General features: G+C 40.3%; 1 protein-coding gene across 1 annotated transcript in view; it reads right to left on the reverse strand.

Annotated features, from left to right (window-relative positions):
- The window catches only part of dnah5l (dynein, axonemal, heavy chain 5 like), a 206,928-nt gene that overhangs the window by 52,638 nt on the left and 126,785 nt on the right, over positions 1-27,505 (reverse strand). Inside the window, exons 69-79 of the mRNA XM_049565752.1 lie at positions 22,547-22,776; positions 21,766-21,924; positions 21,000-21,156; positions 9,665-9,810; positions 8,680-8,814; positions 5,305-5,406; positions 5,108-5,221; positions 1,948-2,115; positions 1,701-1,805; positions 1,328-1,441; positions 1,014-1,190 (exon numbers count right to left, since the gene is read on the reverse strand). Of these exons, the coding sequence (XP_049421709.1) occupies positions 1,014-1,190; positions 1,328-1,441; positions 1,701-1,805; positions 1,948-2,115; positions 5,108-5,221; positions 5,305-5,406; positions 8,680-8,814; positions 9,665-9,810; positions 21,000-21,156; positions 21,766-21,924; positions 22,547-22,776 (1,607 nt within the window). The remainder of the gene's footprint in view (positions 1-1,013; positions 1,191-1,327; positions 1,442-1,700; positions 1,806-1,947; positions 2,116-5,107; positions 5,222-5,304; positions 5,407-8,679; positions 8,815-9,664; positions 9,811-20,999; positions 21,157-21,765; positions 21,925-22,546; positions 22,777-27,505) is intronic.

Here is a 27,505-nt window from a genome sequence, read left to right on the forward strand (position 1 = left end):
GTACATCGTACATATTGTATATTACAAACACAAGGTAAAGATGATTATAAAATGCAGCTACATTTTAGTAGAATGGTTTCAGTAAACATGACAGCTGAGACATCTGAATGTACCAGTTATTTATATTCATTTGTTTTCGTATAATACACAAATCTGTCATCTCAATCTGCTGTGGTAAAATTGATGAATCCACGGGTTAAAACTTTTGTGGTTTTAATGGGGAATGTGTTCGTAGCAGAATTTATAACTTTTGTATTATTACCCAATACAAGCTACATTAGTCTGATCATAGATACGGCTGCTTAGATAAAAAAAGGAGTCATGCTTTACAACACTGCATGTAACAGGTGAGTGCTGCTGTTGGTGTTTCCACATTATGTAGTGACTGTATTTTTAGAAACCTTTTGTACTCTGCAGCAGACTTTTCCAACTTCATTCAGTCAGAGGACAGACATACAGTTGTTACCATAACGTCAGAAAAGTTTCAGTTATCATGCAACAGCTGAAATATAAGGAGGCAAAAAAAAATAAAAACTTACCACTGTGAAACATCCTGCTCCAGTGTTAGTTGTGAAAGTGATTCAGAGTCTATCAGCTTGTGTTTCTTCATTCAAATTGATAATGGTGGATGGCTGCCATTATTAGCTTAGCCATAGCTTGTTGTTTGCACCAGCCTCCGCAGGTGAAGTCAGATAAGGTAAGGGGTGTGACATTTCCGATACACGCTCTAAGCGTTGGACCAATCACAACAGACTAAGCGAGCTGCACAATCAGAACAGACTAGGCTGCTGGGGAGGCAAGACATAAGCCCATACAAAGCATTTCAGACAGAGGTGCTGCAGCAAGGAGCAGTACAAGATGTGCGCTTTGAACATTAAAGCTCATAAATCTATTCCACTAGACCCCAATATTACATATTTATATCAATATGACCCTGAAAATAAGCACAATGGGTCTCCTTTAACTGTCTGAAAACAAAGCAGGTTAACTCTCAGTGAGTTGTGAAGTCTTACAGGACTGAAGGGGATGAACTTGTCCTCTATCTCTTTCTTCCACAGCTCTAGAAGCAAGCTGCGGTACTCCTGGTTAAAGGGCCCAGCATAGGACAAGAAACCTGCGGACAGAAGGACATCCCCAACAAGGTGTTTGATCTGAGTCTGGAACCCAGCACTGCTGTCGGTCCAACGAATCTGAAACACAAGACCAGGAGAGAGAGAGCGAGGGAGGGAGGGAGGGATGGATGGATGAAAGGTTAGATGGATACATGGATGGATGGATGGATGGACGGACGGATGGATGGATTGATGGATGGATGATAAAGGCTGACCTTCTCTCCTCCCAGTCCGTCGATCAGAGCTGTAGCATTGGCCATCTTGCGGCGGCAGGCCTGGGCGTCGTCTTCTAGGTCCTGCTTTTCCTTCATGGCAGCGTCATAAAGTGCCTAAATTTCAGTTCGGATCATATTATTTAATACATATATATAAATGATTTAAACAGAGAAAACTACTATAAATGCAAAAGGAAGAGAAAATACAAATGCATGGAGTTGAAATGATATACTAGTTGAAATGTATTTTAAAATAACTTTGAAAAAATACCAAAAATCAAATCTATGGTTCGGTTTCACAAACACAAGCTTTGACTTGACTGTGTGTGTGTGTGTGTGTGTGTGTGTGTGTGTGTGTGTGTGTGTGTGCTACCTGCACGGCGTCCAGCTCCTGCTGTTTAGCGTCCAGCTGTTCCTGAGCTTTAGCGAGTTCATTCTGAGCAACCACCAGACGAGCCTCTTGCAGGGCCAGGTTAGCCTGCACACACTCATCTAATTAATCCTTGTATTATGAGGCTGAACAGCTAATCAGAACCTTTATTGCTACGACACCTGTTAGCATAAGATCTTGTTATCTAATATATCGCCTGACTAAATACTTAACTCCTCTGTGTGTGTACCTTCAGAGGCAGCACCTCCTTGTTGATAGCGAAGAAGTCGACCATTGCCTGAGTCCAGGAGCAGAGTCCTGCCACATTGCCACAGATCCTCTTGGCAGACTCCAGGTTGTAGTCATCCATCTCCAGGTAGGGAGCGAGCAGCTCCACCACCTCCTCTGTGATGGAGTCCTACAGCACAAACACACAGTACAGGAGAGTAGCTACTGTTATCTCTTCTACATGTCATAAACCAAGATATCTAAAGTTGTGATGAGTATTCTTCATTGTTTTCTTGACATTTTATAGACTGAAGAATCAAAATAACTGTTTTAAGGATTTAGTGGCATTTAGTGGTGAGAATTGCAAATTGCAACCAGCTAAAACGTCTGTTCAGAATTCCTTCAGCGTTCATTGTTCAGGAGATTTTTACTGGGGCTGAATTATCCACAGAGGTCTCTACCTCTCCAAAACAAACGGACCAGGTGATTTAAACCAGTAAAACTAATAAAGCAGTTTCATATTAAAAAATTGGTGTTTTTCTAAAGCTGCTTGCCATGAAGGGGCTTCTTACTACTGTGGCCAACACACATACATGAATGTCCCTATCTAGAGCTAGTGTTGGGTTTGTCTTTTCTGGGCTACTGTAGAAACATTATTTATTTTGCATGGATTATGTTACAAATTATATTTTAGGGCATATATTCAGTAATCTGTGGTGCCATATGTTTGAACAGTAACCTCAGGTTGGGGATGACCCCTAGTTCCTGACAGGACGTCGAAAATAGGATTTTGGAGAAACTGATAAAAAGTTGCAAAATTTTACATTTTTAAAGCAGAAGACCATCAAAGCAAATATGCAGATGACTTGAGAGACTTTTGTGTCTGAGTAGTGGCTGGAATTTGGAACTGCCAATTAAGGTGATTTTAGGTCTTACTATTTCTTCAGCAAGAACAATATTTGTCAGAGAAAAATAAGAAGAAGAAGGAAGAAAGAAAGAAGGAGAACAAAATCATTGGGGCTCACGGCGATGCTTGCTGCTGAAGCACTAATGGAAATAGCCATGAAGTACAGCCCTAGACTGACTAGGAGTCAGCTCTGATTGTGTTGAGTTGGTTTCGGATTTCTGGTTTCAGAATTAGCACTCAGAACAGCTTTGGCCCTATGTGATCACCTGGAGTCTGGACCGATTCTGGCGCTTCATTCATTCATTTTCTCTCATTAATCCAAGAACCAAGAGAGATTTTAGCTGCTGTTGGGTTGAGACATTGATTCTCTGTGGGTCAGATTTTAGGACTCGATGACAGAAAAAATTATGTGTTAATGATGGTGCAGCGTAGCTGAGGTATCATGTCAGCACACACATTTAAAACTTCTGGAACAAAACCAACATCTCATCCGAGTGTGTGAGAGGGACACAAAGTTTAGGGTTTTTCCAGCTGTCAACATACAGGTCATACTGGTCAATGCCAGCGCCCACTAATCCACAGCTTAGCAAGTATGACACACACCCACACACACACCTACACACCCAACACACCCAACACACACACACACACACACACACACACACACATTTTTAAAAGCAGATGACGGCTGCAGTGTGATAAGATGAGACGGGAGTTTCCCTCAGACACACACTGAAAGTTGTGTGTATGACCTCTTGTACTTGTTTAGGCAAGTGGACTGCGAGAACATTTCTCGTTCAGCGGGCTGCATGAAGGTTCATTGAATCTTCTTTTCAGCAGAAACAGGTTATGAACATTAACATAATTGTCACCTTTTAAGTTGACATGTTGAACTTTATTTCCACATCCAGCAGTTACAGATCAGCATGATCTGATTATTTGGATTCATTAGGAGTCTCTGGCCTTAATGTTAACATGTCGAGACTCAATGCTAACACTCTGAGATAAAGCAAAAAGAAATTACAGCTGAATTTAAATTATTATTTTTTTTGTCTTCTTCAGCAACATATCTGCTCTGTTAACCCTATGGGCCCTAGGCCTTTTTGGGGTATTTTTACTGCCTTTACTTTTAAGCTTGTATCACAGTCATTATAAAGGCTATATACACGTTATATGTTGTTGTTTTTTTCAGGACAATCTTGGCTATTCAGATTTGCCATCATTTCATGTCCTTCTATGTGCCTGTATCTTATATTAATTTTTATATCAATGAAAAAACAAATCCACATTACATGATTGCATGTATCTCAGCATAGCAAGTTGGAAGTTGACATATTCTGCCATATCTGAAGAGGGGAGACTCTCTGGAATCTGGCAATATAAGAACCATGATGGTGGGACATTCTGTCACTTCACAGCTGTCCAAAACATGTGGTTTGTGCCAGGCGGACATGATTGCCAGTATTTTTTCATTATTGCAAGGAATTCCATTGACTCATTCACAAGTCAAAAATGTGTTTTATCTGAACGAAACATGCAATATTTACATCTAAGATCATAGAAAAATAGTAATAATATTACTCCTCACTATATGATGTGACTGATAACAAGATCTGTATAATGGATTGTAAAGAAAGGTTTTTATTTTGTAGACAACTGATCTGTATTTACAGCGTGATGGGATGACAGCACAATGACGTGTTTGGTATCATCGGAAATCTCCAGTCCTGCGCTTTCATGTGATATGTGTTGCATTTCAGTAATCCACTTAACAGTAATGTGTGTGCAAAGCTGTATGAAAGCTTTGTTACACATAATTTTGAATGGCTCTGTGGGTCTGACTGTTGGACTGGTTCTGTACGTCTGGCTCTGTGAGACTGGCTCTTTGGAACTGTCTCTGTAGGAATGGCTCTGTGGGGATGGTTTTGTGGGACTGGCTCTGTGTGTCTGACTTGTGTCAACATCACTACTTTTATTCATAATCATGAATCAAGCAAGCTTTATTGTGAGCGGAAAAAAACATTTTTATTTATTGGTTTAATTGATTTTTTTTTTTTTTAACACAAGCTGCTGTAATTCTGTTAGTCGAAATTTAGAATGAGAATTATGAAATCTGCTATCACAAACAATCCTGAAACTGTTTTATAAATTATTATGTTTTAAATCAATTACAATAAATCCTGTTAACCTGTAAACTGTTGTCCCTAAATGAACCGTGAGTTTATGATGTTAATGAGGATCCTCACAAGTGTAATAATACAAATTTGTTTGAGACCTTGCTGAAGTTGAGCAGCATGCTGAGGAAGGCAGAGTTCTGCATCAGCTTCATTGCCTCGGCCCATGAAGGTCGCGGACAAGGTCGCTCAGGGTCTGCGGTCACTGTGTCGATCTGAGGAACACAAGTGAAAGAGGAAAAGTGAGATTGACAGAAGAGTGTGTTTAAATGTTTCAGAGCAGGTGAGACTCAGTGACCTTCCTCTGGAACAGCAGCAGGACTGCATCCATGATCCTCATAATGAGATGAGGAGGCTTCTGCAACTTCCTCACTGTGGCGATGTCAGCTGGTTTAATGGTCTGCAGAGGCACAGGAAGTTTATTCAAAAGTCATGTTTGAGGTTTGAGGACTTGCGTTAGTTTGTTATCAGTGCCATTCAGTGTAAATCTCCCATTGGCCATGAACGCCTCTTCATGTAATCCAGCCTGACCCCACCCGAGCCCATGCATGTTCTGTCTGAGCCCGGCCCGGCCTGGCCCTTTAACTATAATTTACGAGCCCGAACCTGGTTTAAACGAATAACGTGGACATTGAAGGCCGACTCTCGTCTTTCTTTCCATGGCAAGCCTTCGTCATATGCCTCTTAAGTGTCGAGGTCCCCGTCTTTTTGCTGTCATATACCAGTATCGTGTTGCACTTGGTACACTCGACAAAGCCCACACGCATTGTCACTGTCGACAACTCACATGTGCGCAGCCAGTGGCGCCGTCAAGGGGGGGCCCACGGGTTGGGTTAGGTCCAGGTAGGGTTTGGGGTTGGGCAGGCAATCTAAGCTCTTCCTCAGATGTCCTCTGCTGATAGAACAGTTCGGCAGATTCACTTTTCTAAAAACTTCTTTTTGTAACAGCACAGAGCAGAATGTGTGTGCGCATGTGCGTGCGTGCGTACGTGCGTGCGTGGGCTGTTGCGAACATATCTAACAGTGGACTTCAACGTCGTTACACACTCACAAACAGGACAATTTTTAAGTCCCCTCTTGGTCATGCTTTAAATCATGATAAAATCATGTCTAAACCCCTCTGGTGAATTTTTTTTTTAACTTTTGCCAAGAGGGGACCTGAAGGTGTGTGAGTGTTTAAGCGCATACTCAGCAGTGCCTCTGCTGGCTGGAGCCAGGATTTTAACGCTTCAGTCACACACATCGCTTTTTAACACTCCCCATAGTGTGAATGGCTTGCAGCCACAGAAAGTCTATTAGTATGTAAATGGACTATTAAACTGGCAACTTGGTGAAGCAACTAGTCCCCTGAAACATGATTTTTTACATTATGTTTTTGTAACAAAATATAAAGGCTAAGCTTTGGTGGAAGTTTTATGCTCAACACTATTAAAATAAAGGGCTACCCAAAAGGCAGCACAATATTTATGAATCTAAAAAGGATGAAAAATAGAAAAAAAAACAAAACAAAAAAACAAAAACAAAAAACAATTATGTATGAAATGGCCAGCAGTAATCTTTTGCTTTCACTTTTAATTAATAACTAAAAACTAATTTGACATCACACTTTGACTAGACCTGTGAAGTTTAGTCCAAAAATATTCACCTGACCTCGTTTTCACAGGCACTCACTGTCAATCATTTTTTCAATACACTTGTACACCACTTTACATTATTTTCAATAATCACTAACTATTCAGTGGTAGAAAACTAAAAACTAAAAAAGAATGTAATGTAATTTTGTGCTCACTCTACACACATAGGATTATACTTTATGAAACAACACAAGTCCACTATTTGCTGGCAAAGAACGACACAAGTTCCCTCTTGGATAGCATAGAGCGATAATCACACTCCAGCATGGATGAATTAAAGAAATTAGTCAAATTATCAATACTTATGAGAAAGATATAAAAATCTCTACATAATAGCCTCTTGAACCATGATATGTTTTAATTTTGTAACAAATCATTAAGGCCCAACTTTGGTGAATTTGTTTACTAACTACTTTCAAGCTTTAGATGATATTAAAATAAAGGGGCATCCAGAGGACAGCAGAATAGTTAACAATTTTACTTTAAAAAACAAAGGAAAAAAACAACCACAATAATGATAGAAATAAAATAGCCAGGCTTCAGACTTTTTATCAGACTTTTAGTGGACATCAGAGTGGACATACACAAGTTCCCTCTTGGATAGCATAGAGCGATAATCACACTCCAGCATGGATGAATTAAAAAGTCAAGTCAAATTAACAATATTTATGAGAAAGAAATAAAATTCTCGACATAATACCCTCTTGAACCATGATATGTTTTATTTTTGAAACAAATCATGAAGGCCCAACTTTGGTGAATATCCTTTACTAGCTAATTTCAAGCTTTAGACTATATTAAACTGAAGTGCCATCCAGAGAGCAGCAGAATAATAAACAGAATAAAGAAAACAACTAATATAACTTTTATCAGACTTTAAGTGGACATCAGAGTGGACCTATAAAACTTTTCAGTCAAAAAGGAAAACCTTCCTCTTCCTACGTTTCACAAGCACTGGATGTCAATTAAGTCATTTTTTGAAAGTGACTTTGTGCTTAACCCAAACCTATAGGATAATAGAATAAGTACTTAAAAATCTGAAGAAAGGAAGACTTAAAAAAAAGCTGTATTTATAGGAATACACTTTGTTTTGTATTTGTATGTTTGTATTTGTATGAATTGTATACAACGGATTTTCTGGAAAATACACATTATGTAGAAATCTTGCATTGCATGAATCTATCTTGAAGAGAAAAACTAATCTATTTGGATATGAATCATAGATCCCATATTGTAGTCAAAAATGAGATATTTACACTAACTGCTAATGCCTCTCTCAGACCCATCATAAAAAGACCTCATAGGGTGCTGAAATATTCAGTGTCTCGATGGAGTTAACCTTAATCCTCTTTCAGAATCAAAACAACAGGATGCAGACCTTTAAGGAAGACTTCATGTATGGAATCTTGTTTTGAAGTTTGACTCTGTAACAATAAAGATAGATTTTATATATTGACTGAGGTCCCCTCTTTGCTTGTACAAAACGACACAGGTCCCCGCTTGAATATGATGCAGCGACATACACACTCATTCATGGATGTGAATAAAATGTCTGGCTCCTGTGAACAATATTGAAGTTAAAATGAATGATTTAAGATGTAAGATTTGCAGGAAATGTCACCCAAGCCTGCATGACCAAACAAAAAAGATAGATTTTATGTTTTTAGATGTTTTGAGGTAATTAAGAAGAGACACAAGGGAGGGAGGGATGTATCGATACACTAATACTGCATAGATTATTTTTTCCGATTCACGTTCATTTTTTAATCCAAGAATTATAGTTAATTTTAGAGACAGCTGTCACTGTTTGCCCTCCAGAAACAACATGGTATGTTTAATGGCACAAATCCACAATCTAGTCTTTCCTGAGTTTTCTAGTCTTTCCAGTAATATTGTGGTAAAAGAGCTTAAACGTTAATGTTCTATTCTATTTTTAAAATGCCCAGAAACTGAAGTCCACTGTTGGTGAATGTAACTCGATAGTGCACTGTTGGTCAGGTTTGCGTGTATGTGTGTGTGTGTGTGTGTGTGTGTGTGACCTGCAGTGCAGCCTCAGCAGCCTCCAGTGCCGGTTTTGCTGCTTCCAGTTTGGACTCTGCTGCTGTTTTATCGATTTCAATCTCATCGACAATGAGCTGAGCTTTATCCTTCACCTTCTGCACCTGCTGCTTCACCTGCAGAGTGAGAGACAGATTAAAGTTGTGTCTTTGTTGGCCATGATGGGGCAAAAAGCTACAAAGAGCTAATCCATAGATTGTTCCAATAAAAATATAGATGGGTTTGGCTTTAAAACAATAAAATGAATTAAAGAGCAGTGTGTAGGATTTAGAGAGATTCTGTGGTATCTGATGGTCAGGATTGCAGACTGTAACCAACTGAAACTGCTCCTGGTTAGAATTCTTTCAGTGTTCATTGTTCAGGAGGTTTTTAATGGGAGCTGAATTATCCACAGAGGTCTCTTCCTCTCAAAAGCAAACAGACCATGTGATTTAAACCAGTAAAAATACTGAATAATGCATTTTTATTAAAAAACCCCCCAAAACAAAACAGTTTTTCTACTGCTGATTGTCGTGGGGGGGGGCTACTAATTACAGTGGCTGACATGAAAACATGAATGTCCCTATCTTGAACCAGTGTTTGTTTTGTCTGTTCTGGGCTACTGTAGAAACATGGCGGTGCAACATGGCAATCTCTGGAGACAAGGACCTACTCCCTATGTAGATACTAATGGCTCATTCTAAGGTAACAAAAACAGAATGATTCTTATTGTCAGGTCCCTTAAAACACTGAAATACTTAAAAATGTTGGACTTTTGTGACGAGAGGTAAAAGTGGAAATCATTCATTTTTTTACGAACAAAAATCTGAATAACTATACTTAAAAAATCTCCACAGAGCAGCTTGAATAAACAGACAGAACTAATAAGTAATTAGTCAACAATCTATCTGCATCTTGTTATGAATTTAAAGCTCCTGTATTCACTCTTTTGATTTAGGAAACAGGATGTGTTGTTTCATGTCAGACCTTTTCAGCAGCCTGAGCTTTCGCCGTGACCTCCTGCAGGACTTCATCTGCCCTCTGGGAGGCAACGGCAAGCTCCTGCTCCTTCACCACCAGCTCCTCAGAGAGCTGAGACACCGACTGCTCTGCTTCCATCAGTTTACACAGACCTGCAGTAGACAACAACAACAACAACAAAAACGAGATGAGGACCAGCACATTTATCAATTGCTCCTCCTCCTGTTTACAGACCTGCAGTGAATTATGGGGAACCACAAGGTTCAGCTCCTCCCTGTCTGTCCACAGTCATCAGTATGCCTCAATCCAACATCTGATACTTTTCATTAGGGACTGCAATTTACAAATATTTTCACCGTCTGGTAATCCCACAATTATTCCTTTATGAGTGAATGAATTATCTTGTCTACAAAAGCCCCCGTGATACCTTGCGTGGATTGTGGGTGCAACTTCTGGCGCTGAACCGGCGATTTCCAATGGTAACAGTTTGTACTCTATTCTTCTTTTCTAGAAGAGGGGGGGCGGGCAGCGGCAATCTTTGTCTGTTCTCCGTCTTTAATTTTGCGCCCTCTTCGAGCCATGCCCACCTCCATTTATTTTTCACCCCTCTCTCCAGTTCTGCTGTATTAACACCGGGTTTAATATATTTTGCTTCCCTCTATCTGCCCTTCACAAAGCTTCACACACGTGAAACTTTTTTGTATGCTTGTAAACCACAGCCTATTGGGATGTTTCTATGTATCTACTGGCATCAGAAGGGCTCTTTAGGACTAAGGACATGCAGTACATGTTTGCACAGTAATGAGCAGGTAAAATGTCGGTCTAGCTTACATATGAGGTGTCTCAAGATTTAGGAACATACAATTTCATTGAATATAATAAAAGTAAAAAATCACTAGACATGCTGTTGTTTCGTGCTACAACCTATTTAAGTGCTGGAAGTTGTTATTTACATGACAAGTTTGGTCAGGAAAATGCAGCCCCATCGTATCTTAGAGAGCTCATAGTGCCATATTATCCCACCAGAACACTGCGCTCTGAGAATGCAGGGTTACTCGTGGTCCCTAAAGTCTCCAAAAGTAGATCAGGAGCCAGAGCCTTCAGCTATCAGGCTCCTCTCCTGTGGAATCATCTTCCTGTTTCGGTCCAGTAGGCAGACACCGTCTCTACATTTAAGACTAGACTTAAGACTTTCCTCTTTGATAAAGCTTATAGTTATGGCTGGCTCAGGCTTGCCTTGGACCAGCCCCTAGTTAGGCTGACATACAGTAGGCCTAGTCTGCCGGGGGACCCCCTATAATACACCGGGCTCTCTCTCTCTGTCTCTCTCTGTCTCTCTCCTTTGCTGACAATGACATCCTATTTCTGCATATCACAAACTCAGCTTCTTTTCCGGAGCCTTTGTGCTGCCTGGATGGTGCGACATGGTTGTGCTGCTGCCGTGGTCCTGCCAGGTGCCTCCTGCTGCTGCAACATATTGTACCACAATAGCCGTAATTATTATTGTAATATTATTACTTAAATCAATGTTGTTGTAAGCTACTGTCATTACCGTCTGTCCTGCATCTCTCTCTCTCTCTCTCTCTCTCTCTCTGTCTCATTGTGTCATACAGATTACTGTTAATTTATCATTTTGATCTGTTCTGTACGACATCTATTGCACGTCTGTCCGTCCTGGAAGAGGGATCCCTCCTCAGTTGCTCTTCCTGAGGTTTCTACCATTCCCCGTTAAAGAGTTTTTTTGGGGGGAGTTTTTCCTTATCTGCTGTGAGGGTCCAACGGACAAAGGGATGTGGTATGCTGTAAAGCCCTCTGAGCCAAATTGTTATTTGTGATATTGGTCTTTATAAATAAAATTGAATTGAACTTGAATACCTCTGCCATCTCTGTTTTTTTTTCTTTTCAACCGAGAATGCTAGCAATAAGCTTGCCTTGGTCCGTTAAAATGTTGTTGACTTTAACATGGTCTGAGCTAGCTTAAGATAAACATCTGCTCCTTCTAAAGATGATTTCAGATTTCTGATGACTTATTAAGAGATACTAACACACTTGGCAAACATTTACATAATTCAGTATTAACTGTAGCTCCATGTAAAGTGAATGAATGTCATGTTTCCCAGCTAATCCTCTGATCGTCTGCGTCAACAACACAGTTCATGCATTTTTTTTAACTTCTGATTTATTTAAACTTAAACACTGTATCAAGCGCAAGAGGCTTGCCTTTAGGAGTTACGACCAAGTGGAATTACAATCAGTGCAAAAGGAGCTTAAGCAGAAACTCAATGCGGCTAAAAGGAGATACAAGGAATCCATAGAGAATGACTTTAGGGCTAATAACACAAAGAAAATGTGGGCCACTATGAAATTTATTACAAATACAACTAAGAAAAGGAACCCGTTGTAAACTAATGATGAAAGAAAAATGGCAAAGGATCTGAATACTTTTTACTGAAGATATGATTCACATGATTTTTCCCATGAATGTGAGGGTGTTATGAGTACCATAGAAATAGATAACAGGGTACCAAAAATAGTAATCAACCTCGAGGAGGTTACAAGAGTGTTTAAGTTAATAGACACTAAAAAGGCTACAGGGCCAGACCGGGTCTGAGCTTTCCTCTTGAAAACATTTGCAGAGGAACTTGCACCAGCCTGGGCCCTTGTCTACCAGGAGTCAGTTGACCTACCGCCCAAGAACATAATGATTATAGACCAGTGGTCCTGACTTCCAATGTTATGAAATCTCTAGAGAAGTTGATGGTGGGGAAGCTGAAGGAAGATATACATGGCCAGTTAGCTTACAGTTTGCTTACAAAAGCAACCATAGCAATGATGATGCAATTCTAACCATATACCATCTTATTCTGCAACATCTTGGAAATTCCAAGGCCTATGCTAGATTATTACTAGTAGACTTCAGCTCTGCTTTTTTTTTTTTATCACTTTGGTTTTTATTTAAAATTTTTCCTTTACAAAGTTGTAACAACTAAATGAATACAAGTAAACACACAAACAAATATAAACGTATGGGAGTCACTTCCAAAACAATCTGTCCATATTCCACTGTCTTTTGTTCAATCAAGTCTTTTGTTTTGTCGCTGTTCATCCATAAATTTTGTCCATCTCATCCATTTCTCTTCAAACTGAGCTTCCTGTAGTCTCAAGCGGTGTATCATTTTTTCCATTGTGTAGATTCCCTCAACCAGTTGAGTCCATTGGTCTTGTGTAGGGATATCTTCCCTTCCCCATTTTTTTGTGATAGCTTTTTTAGCTGCTGTTAGTAATATTTTTACCAGGTATCTGTCCCTTGTTCTTATATTTTCGTCACATAAGTTACACAGATACAATACTATACCAGACATTGGAATCTTATATCCAAATATTTTCAACAGTGTATCGTGTAGCATTTTCCAAAACCGTCTGATTTTATCACATTTCCAGAAAATATGCGAGAGATCCGCATTCATTACTCCACAGTCTCTCCAACAGGGTACATCTTTGTTCAACTGTTTACTCTTGACTTTGGGTGAAATAAAAAATCGAATCAGATTTTTCCAGGAGAACTCCCTCCAGATCCGTGAACTAGTGGATGTGTGGTGAATTTTCCACATGTTTAGCCACTCTTCATCTGTGATTTTTATCTGAAATTCTGATTCCCATCTTTCTTTTATGTATTTAGTTGAGTGTTTATTTAATATCAATTTTTTATATAACCCGGACACAATTCTAACTTTGGTTTCTTTGTATGTGCTGATTATGAGTTGGATCACACCATTCACTTCTCCGGAGGGGTCCATCCTGATCTCTTTCGTGAAGTAATCCTAAGTTGTAGATATCTATAGAATTCATGTTTATCTAAATCGTATTTTTCTTTTATATTTTGGAAACTCTCCAGCTGTCCATTCTTCATTAGCACACACCATGCTGTGATTCCCTTGGTTGTCCACCGCCTAAACCCTTTATCATATCTAGCAGGTTTGAATTTGCTATCATATGCCACCCACTTTAATAGATTGGCATCTTTCTGGATCTTATATTTTTTTATTATGTTGAACCATAATTTTAGTGTGAACATTGTAATTGGGTTTACTTGGTCTTTCATCACCTTGTATATGTCTTCATCTCCTATAATAGTCTGTAGCGGGTATTCGCCAAGTTGTGTTTCCATCTCTTTCCACTTCGCAGTGTAGTCTGGTTTACACAATCCAACAATATACCTCAACTGGGCTGCATGGAAGTATGCTTTCAAGTTTGGAAGTCCCATCCCACCTTCATCCTTCGACAGCTGGAGAGTCTCCAATCTTATTCTAGGCCTTTTTCCACCCCAAACAAACCTTGAAATTATTCTATTCCAGCTCATAAATTGAGACGGTGGGACCTCTACTGGTAGGGATTGGAATAGGTACAAGAGCCTTGGTAAAAGATTCATCCTGATTATCTGTATTCGTGAGCTGAGATCTAGTGTTAGTGTGGACCATCTTTCAATATCTTTTTGTATTTCCTGATTTATCTTGCCGTAGTTGGATTTATATAGTTTAGCTAGTCCTTTTGTGATTGTGACCCCAAATATTCAATTCTCTTGAGTTTCCAATTAAAATTAAATAATTCTTGGATCTCTTTTGGTGGACTATAATTGAGTGCTAATATCTGTGTCTTTGTGACATTTATTTTATATCCTGATAGGCGCCCAAATGCTTCAAAAGTTTCATCAACACAGGTAATGACTCATTTGGGCGCTCAAGATAGGTTATTACGTCATCTGCGAAAAGTCCTATTTTTTGTTCTATGCCATTCACCACCACTCCTTTGATCTCTTCGTCCTGTCTAATAGCCTGTGCAAGCGGCTCTATAAACAGGGCAAATAGAGCGGGTGACAGACAGCATCCTTGCCTTGTTGATCTCTGCAATCTTATTTTGTCTGTCAGGCTCCCATTAATTTTAATTCTTGCAGTTGGTTGTTGGTAGAGTGTTTTTATGCACTGTACTGATTTATTGCTAAATCCAAATCTCTCTAGTACTTTATATAAAATTTCCAATTGACACAATCAAAAGCTTTCTCTGCGTCGATACTTACTAATACAGTGCTCTTTTTGTCTTGTTTTGCTTGCTCCACTACATGTAGTGTTCTTCTAATGTTGTCATGTGTCTGACGTCCTCTTATAAACCCTGTTTGATCCTCCTCTATTATTTCTGGTATAAAGGAGTTCAGCCTTTTTGAAATTATTGTTGCATATATTTTATAGTCAACATTTAATATCGAGATTGGTCTATAGCTTGCACAGTATTCTTTGTCCTTTCCTTGTTTCGGAATGACTGTAATTATCGCCTCAGCCCATGATGGGGGTATTTTATTGTTCTGGAGTGTCCAATTGAAAGAGGCAAGGAGCAGTGGCGACAGCTCTTCTCTAAACATCCGATACCACTCTGCTGGATATCCATCGCTCCCTGGTGATTTATTATTTTTCAGTGTATTTATTGCATCTTGTACCTCTTCCATTGTAATTTCAGCTGTTAATTTATCATTTTGTGTACGTCCAATTGAGGGTAGGTCTAGCATCTCGAGGAATGCAATCATTTCATTCTCTTCCGCAGATACAGGTTGAGTATATAGCTCTTGGTAATATCTTTGGAAGATATTTTCAATACCATCTGGAGTAGATATTATCTCACCTGTATGGGGATCTTTAATCTTGTATATATTACTAATTACTTGTTGTTTTCTTATACGCTTAGCTAATATTTTAGTGGCCCTTGAGCCTACTTCATGGTAGCTCAGTTTAAAATATTTATTCTTTTTTTCAATTTCGTCCAATAGCATGTCATTTATTTTTGTTTTTGTTTCTTTAATTTGTTGACTTATCAGGGGGTCATTAGTAATTTGATATTCCTGTTCTAGTTCCCTTAACTTCTCAGTATGTATTTTATAGGCCTCCACTTTAGCTCTTTTGCATGCACAGTTTCAGCTATCAGTTTTCCTCTAATAACTGCCTTCATGGCATCCCAAATAATCGTTGGGTCTACTGTGCCGTTGTTGTTTTCCTCCATGTATCTTTCAATTTCCATTTTTATCTTTTCCCTTGTTTGATCATTATTCATAATTCCCAGATTAAGTCTCCATACTGTATGTCGTCTTCTGTTGTTTAGATTTATTGTTAAATAGAGTGGGTTGTGGTCTGACAAATCTGCACCCCCTATTCTGCACTCTCTTACCATATAGTTATCCTCTACATTCATAAAAAAATAGTCTATCCTTGAATGGACTTTATGCACTGCAGAGTAGTGCGTGAAGTCTTTTTCCAGGGGGTGCAGATTCCTCCAAACATCAATCATTCCCATCTCCTCCAAAGACATGTTTATGAATCTTGTCAAATGCATTTTGTTCTTTTTGAGACTAGTTGTATCCATTTTGTGGTCTCTAATAACATTTAGGTCTCCCCCACAAACCAAAACACCCCCTGCCTCTGCTATGATGTCATCAAATAGGCATCTAAAAAAGGATTTGTCACTTTCTGGAGGTGCATATATGTTTACCAATGTTACTAATTCATTCTCTAGTCTTCCTTTTACAATAGCGTATCTTCCTTCCTTATCTCTGCATTCCTTCTCGAGATCAAACTTAGTTGCATTTGATATCAGAATTGCTACTCCTCTTCTGCTTCCTCCTTTAAATGAACTATGATATAAATTCCTGTAGCCATATTTTTTAAGTTTATCATGTTCTGATGGAGACAGGTGGGTCTCCTGAAGAAAAATTATCTGAGCTTTTTCTTTATTAAGCTTTGCCATGACCTTTTGTCTTTTTATTGGATTATTTATACCATTTATATTCAGCGACATTATCTTGATATCAGACATCTGTATGTTTTGTTATTCTTTGTTGGTATACTCCCAAACAACACTGAACCAAACACTCATGAACAGTAACAATATGAACCAAAACAGTTTGTGGCTTCAAACAACGGGGTACACTAAGCCCCGAGTCCCTGCTGGTGGGTGAAGGGGAAATCCTCATCTCTCAAGAGGGCCCCTTCCTAGACTCACTTAGTTCCTAAGAACTCTATAAGGTCTAGATGTGTCCAACTATGAAAAAGAAAAAACATCTCCCAGTCGGGTATGAATACTATCAGTGTGGAAGAAGTCTATGTTTTACAGCTACCTTCCTCCTCCAGTAAATGTTCCTGTTTTCCTGTGGTACTCCTGTAGCTTCTCTCTGGCACGGTGCGCTGCTTCACGTGTCGCCTCTTTTCCTCTGACACGCTGCCATCCCGGTGCTTCTCGTGTCTTCTCCATCGCTGCAGGTGTGCTGTCATCCTCGGTGGGTCTACTGTGTAACCCCTCTCCCTCATAGCCTGCGCGGCTTCCATGGCGCTGTTGTATGTTTTCAATCCGTTGCTCTAGTGTATCCGTATTTTTGTCAGCGGTGTCTGGAAACGTATCTGTTTTTCCTTGAGCACCTTTTTAATGCCCACATATGATCTCCGTTTCTGGACGACTTCAGCAGGGTAGTCGTGATCGAAAAAGATTTGCTTGTTTCCAACTTGTATTTTTTTCTTCCATGCCGTCTTCAGGATCATTTCTTTCGTCTCGAACTTGAGAAAGTTGACTATAATGGACCTGGGTGGTGCATTTGCGCTTGGTTTCTGTGCGAGGCTGCGGTGCGCTCTCTGGATGTGGAGCTCCGTTCCTTCAGGTAGCTGTAGCTCTGTTTTTAGCATCTGTTCCACGTACTTGCTAGTAGAGCTCCCCTCCGTCTCCTCCGGGATGCCGAAGATCCGAATGTTATTTCTCCGCGATCTCCCTTTGAGGTCGGTTACCTTTTCTTGCATCTGGCGTGTCTGCTCCAGCATCTCTATCATCGCCTGTCCCGCGTCGATTTTCCACTCTTCCAGCTCTGCTATGCGCTCCTGGGCCTCCGCCATAGTCGCCTTCTGTGTCTGTAGCTCGTTTATATTGTCTGTTAGCTTGCGCTCGATTTCTTGCTGAAGAGCGGTGATTTCTTCTTTCATTTCTTTTTTCAACTCATCTTTCAGTGTGACCAGCTCGTGTCGAATCTCTTGTTTGAGATCTTTTATATCTTTGCTGATTGTTGCTAGCCCGACTCGTAGCGTCTCGTTGTGATCTTGTCCGTCCATTTTCTCTGCTGTGTCTTCCTCGTGTTTGCTATCTTCGCTTTCAGAGCTCGTCTCGGGTATTTCCTCAGCTTTTTCTTGCTTCTGGTTAGTTTTTCCTGTCCTTCGGTTACCTTTCCCACCCATAATATAACTTTAAGTCGTCGAGTTAAACTTCTATGGTGGGTTTTTAATGCCCGACCTGGGAGAGTACCTGGCTACACGTCTGCTCTCTCCGCCATCTTACCGGAAGTCGACTTCAGCTCTGCTTTTAATACCCTGCAGCCACACATCATTCTAAAAAATCTCAGGGAGATGTCGGTCAACCCACATACCATCAGGTGGTATCACTCATTTTTGACCATCAGGTCCCAGCGGATCCGAGTGAACCAGACACTGTCTGAGGTAAAAGTAATTAACACAGGGGTGCCCCCGGGGTGTGTTAGCTCGCCCCTTTTATTTACATTATATACAAACAATTGCACAAGTACTCACCCTAGCACCTGTATAGTTAAGATCTCAGATGATACTGCTATACTGGGTTTGATGGATACAGACACTGACATCTTGGGTTACAGTATGGAGGCTGACAAGTTTGTACAGTGGTGTGATGATCATCATCTCATTGTCAATGCAAAGTAAACAGAAGAAATGATTTTCGACCCAGGTCATTTGGGTGATCACTCCTCATTAATGATTCATAATGTATGTATCGCTCAGGTTAACTCATACAAATACTTGGGTGTACACTGATTGTAAGCTGTCTTGGAATGTCCATGTGAACTCTGTGTGTAGCAGGATCCAGCAACGACTCCATTTCTTGAGAAGGCTCAGGGTGTTTGGAGTAGGACAGAAGATCATGATGCTATTCTGTACAACTGTGACAGAGAGCATATTGCGATATGGAATTACAGCTTGGTTTGGAAACTTAAATGTCTCGCTGAGAGCAGAACTAAACAGGCTGGTTCGCACAGCAATTAAAGTGATGGGGGTGAGAGAATACCCTCCCATCCAAAAGATTTTTGAGGATAGTGTAATAAGACAAGCAAAGAGGACCCCTCCCACATCCTGTATGCAGAGTCTGATCTGCTCCCGTCAGGGAGGCGTTACAGGATCCCCATCAAAACAAAAAAAGATATCTTAATCGATATAAGAATTCATTCATACCCATATCTGTGAATCTCCTCAACTCAGGTCATATGTAGGGTGGGTGTATGAATTGACCATACACATATTGTATGTAGACTTGTGCCAATATCCGGTTTAACTGGTTCGGTCCGGTTTAATTCACGTCAACCAGATAAACCGGAGGAGAAAAAAAAAAAAAAAAAGCTTTTCACATCGGCAGCGTGTCAAGGGACTATATTTAACTTATCTTGCATTGTAACATGCATTATGACAACTTAATAAGGTTTATGTTTGTTTATAAATGAAGTGGAGGAGCCTACAAGTGTTTTGTTTAGTTTGTCTCGGAGGCTTCAGAGGGACTCCGCAGCTGCTCCGCTCAGCTGTCTGCTGCTGCTGTGAGTAGCCTTGCGTCACCAGGCTCTTTACATAAAGTGAAGAGCCTGGTTTCTATTCACTCTGAATTTTGTCTGAATTCTGGTTCCGGTCTAGAGAGCGGATGCCGAATTCACCAAATTCACCAAAGTAAAAGTGTTCACCAAAGTAAAACTTTAAATTCTGGCGCACCATCGATTTGGGGTGATGAGGGGTGTAAGAAAATCGATTAACTTAACGGCTTGGGGCTTTTCTTGTAAATTATATTCTTTTAAATTAAAGTTTCACCGCATTTTTATTAGCTTGGTGCTTTTATTTTGACGGAAAGGCGCATTCATTGAATTTCGGATCCTGTCTCACTCGACCTGGTTCCGGTTCCTTACCAAAATGGCCACTAACAGCCCCAGACTATGCTGCGAGAGATCAAATTTCATTGGGGGCGGGATAAAGTGTGAGGGAGTCAGCAGTCATTCAGTTTGTTGCCCTAGTAACCCGTTTCCACTGAAGAAGTTCCTGGTACTATTTGGGGGGGTGGAACTACTACAGGAACGTCCTCTCACTCAGCCCTCTCAACCGCCGTGTCTCCACTGAGAGAGCAGAGTCGGAGGAACGTTCCTTGGTGTCCTTCTGCGTCATCTTCTTCTTGTGTAACCTTGTGTGTATTGGCGGTTAATACAGCCTTACCACCACCTAGTGGCTTGAAAGCGCATTACACATATAATGGACTTTTATTGGGAAAAATAGCTCAAATGTGACCCCCAGTGGTAAAATTAGGTATATAATTCGATATATTGGTTCGGTTAGATATTTGGCTTTAAATCAAACCGGTTGGAAAAATTTTCAAACCGGCACAAGCCTAATTGTATGTTTGCACTGTTTTTGCTGTGTTGTATTTTTGGTGTATTGTGATGTGTCTAATGCAGTGGCCTCTTGTCCAAGACAAATTTCCTTCAGGAACAATAAAGTAATCAATCATTCAATCAATCAGTCAAATTCTGATTAAATACTTTTTCACTATGCCTCGTGAAACTCTTGTGGTTTTATTTCTGATATCAGTGGTGCCTTTGGCAACAGGAACAATCCCTTTTTGTTCTGGTTACATGTTCAACACACAGTTGCTGAAGTCAAAAATTTAGCTTAGACTGGTTGTTAGTCCTTACAGACACGGACAGTGCAACAGGTACCAGAGCTCCGCAAAGACATTTTAGAAAATGTTAAGTAAACATTAGATAAATATTTGTAAAAAATAAATCGGTATTTGCTGAACTGAAGGCAAATTACTTTCAAAAAGAACCAGCATTGGCAGTTAGCTACCAAGAGTAGCCACTGGGACTAACCACAGACAGTCTATGGAACTAACTAGCTTAATGCTACTTCTGCTATCACACTGGAAGTTGTGCACATAATCATGTCTACAATAGTGCCTTCAGGAATATGGTGGATAAGTTTCCAAAGCCTGAGATGACGTTTTCCTCATCTTTGGCTTATTTCATTTGACCAAAAGTGCAAAAATATTCATTTTGTTCTTAAATATGATAATGAAAAGCATCAAATCCTCACAGTTGAGGATTGCTTAAATAACTACTAAAACAATTATGTGATCAAATTATTTGATTGTCAAAATTGTTGCCAATTCAGTTTCTGTTGATCAATGGATCGAATAGAATAATTAATGTGGAAAACAACAGCATGAAAGTGTCTGGGGAGGGACTTGGGGTGTATCCCAGCCTCACCTGTCTTCATGCGCTCGGCCAGTGTGCCAACATGTGCGATCTTCTGGGTGTAGATGATCTTGTAGCTGTCAATAAAGGATAGGTAGGATTTGGGCGTCACAAATGTCTGACGGCGGAAACGCTCAAAGTACTCTGCACACTTCTCCGCCACCAGGTCCTGCAGAAGACAGAGGTCCAGTGATCAGTCAGCTAAACATGCTGATGATAATATGATGCACACCTGATCACAAATAACACTTTTCCACCAGATGAGCTGGTTCTTGAATCAGTTCTGTTCAGGATTCTTGGAAGTCTGGTGCTATCTAGCAAACCAGTGCACATTTCCACCAGTTTGAGTGGAACCATTATATTTGAGGATGACATCATCAATGGAGGGCGTTGCACAATGACAATAAACAATAGTGGGAAAATTGCATATCACATTGTTTACCTGTGGACTTTTGTTCTGCTATTACAGATATTTGTTTTTAACCAAAAAACAAGCACAGACAAACTACTTATGAGACTACTGCACGTTTTTTTTAATTATTATTTCTGACTGTTTCTCACTTGCCTTCTTCATCCTCTCTTTCCAACCTGTATGACACGGCCTCTGATGTCGTCACGGTTCTCACTTCAGGTAAAGAAAAACCTATTTTTTGAGCCAATCTTTTGGGTTCTGAGCCAATTTATGTTTGGTTGAAATGCTCTGAACAGTTCAAAATTAGGTGCAGAGACCAGAATGGAACCAGTTCCTTGTCGAAAAAGAGGCAACAGTGAGCACTACCTGGAAGGTTCCCATGGTTACCACCACACTCTGCTTCACATCCTCTGAGCAGCGGAGGTCCTGGTATTGAGACAGGAAGTGATGTGACACGGCCACCAGGGCGTCCCGGGGCCAGCGCTGGAACCAGTCCACAGTGCAGCCCGATATCAGGCCTGGAAACTGTTCAGGTCAAGGGTCACTGACAAAGCTAACAAAACACATACATATTTAAACTCATCAAATGACTTCATGACATCACCTCATCTCTTTCCATCCATGACAGCCATGATACACTTAAACTCCTTTTTCTGACTATCCCTCCTCCGCAAGTAAATACTGTCTGTGGAATCACAGAGGGATTTTTGTACTAAAAAGACTGTAACTTTTGAAGTTTCGGTACCCTGATGCCTATTTTCTCAAAAGCAGGCCTGAACTCCTGATGTCTGTAATAAAATGTGCATGCCAACTAAAAATAATGTACATTTCCTTCACTTTAATTTAATAAATTCAAAGTATTATCATGCTTTTTTCAATGTTTTGTTGTTCTGGGTCATCTAAAGTGTTAACACTTCGATAGTGATGCTGTCCGCCACTGTGGAACAGGTGGGTTAGTCAAGTCCAAGTTGTGTTAATGCTCTGAATGTCATAAAGAGCTCCTTTAAAGATGACATGACAGAAAAAAACATCATTCTTAAAGCACACATTGATTAATCACATCCTAAATGTACTGTAACCCATGTATTGTTACACACTGCTGATCTGACCTCATGTGACACAACTGAACTCACATTCTTTGACTCACCTTCAAGGCACGAGTCCGGAATTTTTCCCCGACTGGCGAGAAGCAGAGCACGACATGGAGGTTGCGCCGCACTCGTGACAGGAAGAAGTCGTAGAGGTTTTCTGAGGTCGGAGGGCGGCGAGGGTGCTGCCGCTTCATGACAGGAATCAGATCCTGAGTGATGTCATCCAGCTCATCACGAGCAAACAGATTGGAAACTTCACCGCTCGCCAGGACGTTGTTCATGTATTCTGGAGAAAAGGACAGGAAGGTGAAACCAGTCAAAGAGCAAGGAGAGCTAAAACTAGAGAACTGCTGGGGAAATTAAGGTTTACAGATCATCATGGTGTCAGGAGGATGACTTTCCTCCTCCTCCTCTTATCAGGACAAAATATATCAAACTCTATCAGGCAGATTTCTGTGTAATTTGTTGATCATGTTTCCATTCCTCAGAAGATGAACCTTTTACATTTTAATGACTACATGATCTTTCCTTTAACACCATCCTCAGAACAAAATATATCAAAATGTATTGGGCAGATATCTGTCTAATTTACTAATCATGTACCTTTTACTCAGAGGATGAACTCTTTACATGTTAATGAGTGCATGAACTTTCCTCTTTCCCTATCATCAGTACAAATAATATAAAAATCTATCTGGCAGATTTCTGTGAAATTTGTTGATCAAGTTCCTGTTCCTCTGAGGATGAACCCTCCACATTTTAATGACTACATGACCTTCCCTCATCCTCTACAGATGCAGCCACTTCAAATTTCCGTTTGGTCCGTGGTGGAGCCCTGACCGGGCTCATAGCTCTAATGAGATCCCCTGCGATGATGTAGAGAATACGGGGCCAACTGGTAACGCACCTAAGGTTAATTTGTAGAAACCAGTTGCAATGGTCTGTGTATCCACCAGGAGGAGCAGCGAGTGTGGAAGCTGAAGCGGTTTACTGCGCCTCTTATTACTGTAACAGTGGGAGAGAACTTCTCACACAGAGCATATTTAATGATTATCACTATGTATATGTAATACCATTATTATGGCTATATAAATGTAATTTATGGTCCTGTTAGATTGCTGCTCCCACTCCGTTTACAGAATGTGCGAAAGACAAGGGGATTTTTTTTTAACCTCAGCGAAAATGTTGTTTTTCAAAGACTACACGCCAAAAAATATGGACTGAAGTAGAATCTTTAGTTAGATAAAAGCAGCTTGTGAATATTGGAAATGATTACACAGATCTTTTCTTTTTTAATCATTATTTTGACATTCGGACTGTACAAGGCTCTGCACACGCTCTGCCTGCCGCACACAGCACGTCTTCACCTCATTGATCTGTCGCAGTCTGTCTGAACAGATTCATGGAAGCGATGTTTCACAAGATCTGATGCAACAGGAATTTGTGATAACATGTCTATTACTATTTATTAATACTAGAACCACAGTCGCCAGAGGGGTCATTTTTAACCCCCTGTCATTCTCAAATGCTTGTAAGTTTGTCACAATAAAACTCTAACATCTTGTTTGACAGACAGACAGAAAGCGAGACAGACAGAAAAGAGGACAAGAGGAAAAGAGAGGGATTTGGATTATATATATGTATATATATATATATATATATATGTATATATATATATATATATATATATATATATATATATATATATATATATATATATATATAATGTCGTTCAGTAGTTTCTAGCAAGATTACTGCACTTGCGGAACACATTTTATTTATTTTGTATAGTGTCAGATCAACCAGATCTGTGTGAGGGCCATGCAACTGGAAAAGATGGGACTGTGTGGAAGTGTAGGCTACACAGCTGGGATTATGCACTGGGGGAGCGCAGTCACAAATATCTTGACTGAAGTAGCTGGCCCAAATGCACATGCACGCCGTAATATTGATGACCATTTGAGCGCGTTCATGTGTCTGATGGATCGTGTCATGCTGCAACACATCTGCAACTGTACGATGGCAGAGGCGCGTCGGTGTAGAGCGGTGCATGGTTGCCAACACAACTCCACTGTGCGCCATACAGAGAGCAGAGGAGAACTGTGAAAATGACTCCTCAGCTCTTCTATATATCGCATGCTTGTAGCATTATGTTGTACCCTTTTGTTCCTATGGAATGGGCCACTGCCATTGAGTGGCCATCTGAACAAGATCCCCAGCCCCCACACTGTGTTTGCAGCACTTGTTTGAGCAGCTCAATAATACCAAATATGCATATTTTATTGTGGCTATGCAGTATTTATATATATTTAGTTCATGGTGCTGTTAGACCACCCTGCCAGGTGCATGTCTTCGCTTAAAATATGTGCATATTTAAATACTTAATTACGAACGAACAAATTTCATTAGTTTTAAATATGAAGAATTGTAAAATATCACTTGGATGAGGCTGTCAGTCAGTCAGTGAGAGGTCACAGGCTGAAATTGGCATTTCATTCTCACTTGCAGCCACAACGAAGGTCAAGCTGCATGTAGCCTGCTGAGTTTAACTGAGAAGTGCAGTACTTTCACTAACGCGACATAATGTGGTCCTGTTTATGTTGAAAGGTGAGAGAGCTCAAACACATAATTAGCATTACCATGAACCTTTTCATTCCCTCTGAATGGGTGAGTGTTTCCATCTGAATAGGTTTCCCAGTCACTCAGATCGTCACACTAAGAGGGTTATACGAATTTTTGATGCAAACTTTCAACAACACATCGTCTCTGTTGGTGTCTGAACTACCTCGTAAAAGTGACATTTTACAATTCTTCACATTATAAACTAAAAAAAAGGATTTTGTCTCTTAATTGACGTTAATGTCATTTTAAAATTTAAGTCTCTTGATGAGCAACTTTTTTACAAATGATTTAATTAATTATTTTCAGGCACTAAGTTATTTTCAGAATGTTTCTCAGTATTCTGGGAGACTAACTCAGTATTTTCAGATAGGGGAGACCTGGGCCAACTGTAACAACATTTTAGGTTTTCCTTATTAACTAATGTGTTTATAACACTTTTGCTGTAGCAGATAAAGGTGGTCATTTTAATAACTTAAATACTGCTGGGTGGCTTGTTGAAACCTGTGGTAATATATCCTAACAAATTTATATTATTGTACAAAATTACTGTAAATAATGGGCCAAACTAAATCTTTAAAATAAAAGTAGTGCTAAAAAATGTGTAATATTTGCATCTGAGACAGTGCAGTAAATTAATAATGTAGCACAGAGTCCACTCCGCTTATAGTACGTGCGAGTCTGTGAGCACCTGTGTCTGCCTCTTCTCCAAGCGCACAGCGAGCAGGAGAGAGGGGGGGGGGGGTTGGGGGGGGGGCGGGGACTGAGCTAGGGGGTGCGAGTGCACATGCGCCGAGGCCTCTACTGTAGCCTGGGGAGTCGATAATGGCGGACAATTTAGTCTCGAAGAAATCAAAGAATACGCCACTATGGCAACACTTTGGCTTTGAGCCAGACGAAGGAGGCAACCCTTGTTTGCACTGATTGAGTAAGCTGCAAAATTTATTTGTAAGGAATAAAAGAAACAACGTGTTACTGTCACTCTGTTGTCCTATGGTCGTTTTTTATTTTAAATGAGTCAATTGCGCCCCCAAGTGGCGAAAATCTGGTATTACTAACTGCAGTTTTTCACAAAAAAGGGTCCGTTTTTTTTTTTTTTTCTCATACCGACCCAACCCTAACGGAAATACTACTAGGTAAAGTACAAGCATCTCTGGGGGGAATGGTATTTGACTGGAAGTTGGGAGGCATCCGGAGGGCTTTCGGATGGCGTGGAAAATTTGAAGTGGTTGCATCTGTATCATCATGACGAAATATATCAAAATCTAACCAGCAGATTTTTGTGTAATTTGCTGATCATTTTCCTGTTCCACAGAGGATGAACCATTTACATTTTCATGAGTACATGAACTCACTGGACCACAGATGATTTGTCATTTGTTAAAATCTAAACTGGACATGCAAAGGTTCTTTGTTCACCAAACAAAGAACAGCACTCATCTCCACAGGATGCCTCATGGTCACACCCAAGTGAGAGACCAGTCGTCAAACTTGAAGTTCTGCCCTCTACTCTCCAGATGCACCTCTTCCTCCTGAGCTGCTGACTGGCTCAGATCCCCTGTTCTCGCCCCTGAACCAGTAAAGGGGGCACTCGCTCTACAGACTCTTGCTCTCTTTCTCCTGGAAAACGACCTGCATGCCCACAGCGGAGCAGAAACTGGAGACCAAAGAACTTAGTGTGCCAAACACAAGGTTTGCATCTAACTTTCCAGCAACAAGGAGAACCAAATAGAGTTAGCACCCGAACCTCTAATTCTGCATGGAACCCAAGTGACCAGCCTCCTCAGATGTGCGCCTTCAGAACAAGGACACAGCAAAGACTGCACCTGGAACCACAGCTCTTTCCAGCCTTCCTCTGTCGGCTAACAAAACAGCACATCACAAAACAACTTTTCCCTCCATCCATTCAAGGATTGGTAACGTAACAACTGGGTATAGCATTATTACAGTTGTACAGGCTAAACCAGACTGTTAAACTTTGTCAGTTGTGATTTAATATTGTTCACTGAGTTATTGCTGTGATTGTCTGCAGTTAGGTTATTGGTTAGTTGGCATCTTAGTGTTTCCCCTACTATTATATTCGGTAGGGGGAGAAGAAGAAACAAAGAATCCATGTAGAAGTCCAATGTTGCGTTTTTGTGATGACTTATTAAAAAAACAACTGACAAACTAAAGCAAATAAAGATTACGGTCAACAGAAAATATTGGGGCCAACACTCACCCTCTTTGTCTAACGAAACACCCACGCCAGTGAAAGAACAGGTAAAATAGTGTGAAACCACACCCACACCAGTGCCAATTACCACCGGAAGTGAAAGTGATCAAAATAACATGTGCAGTCTAACAAATAATAAACAACAGAGGGTAAATACACACTTTGGCTCCTACACTGACTG

The sequence above is a fragment of the Epinephelus fuscoguttatus genome, linkage group LG21, assembly GCF_011397635.1.
Source record: "Epinephelus fuscoguttatus linkage group LG21, E.fuscoguttatus.final_Chr_v1".
Classification (NCBI taxonomy): Eukaryota; Metazoa; Chordata; class Actinopteri; order Perciformes; family Serranidae; genus Epinephelus; species Epinephelus fuscoguttatus.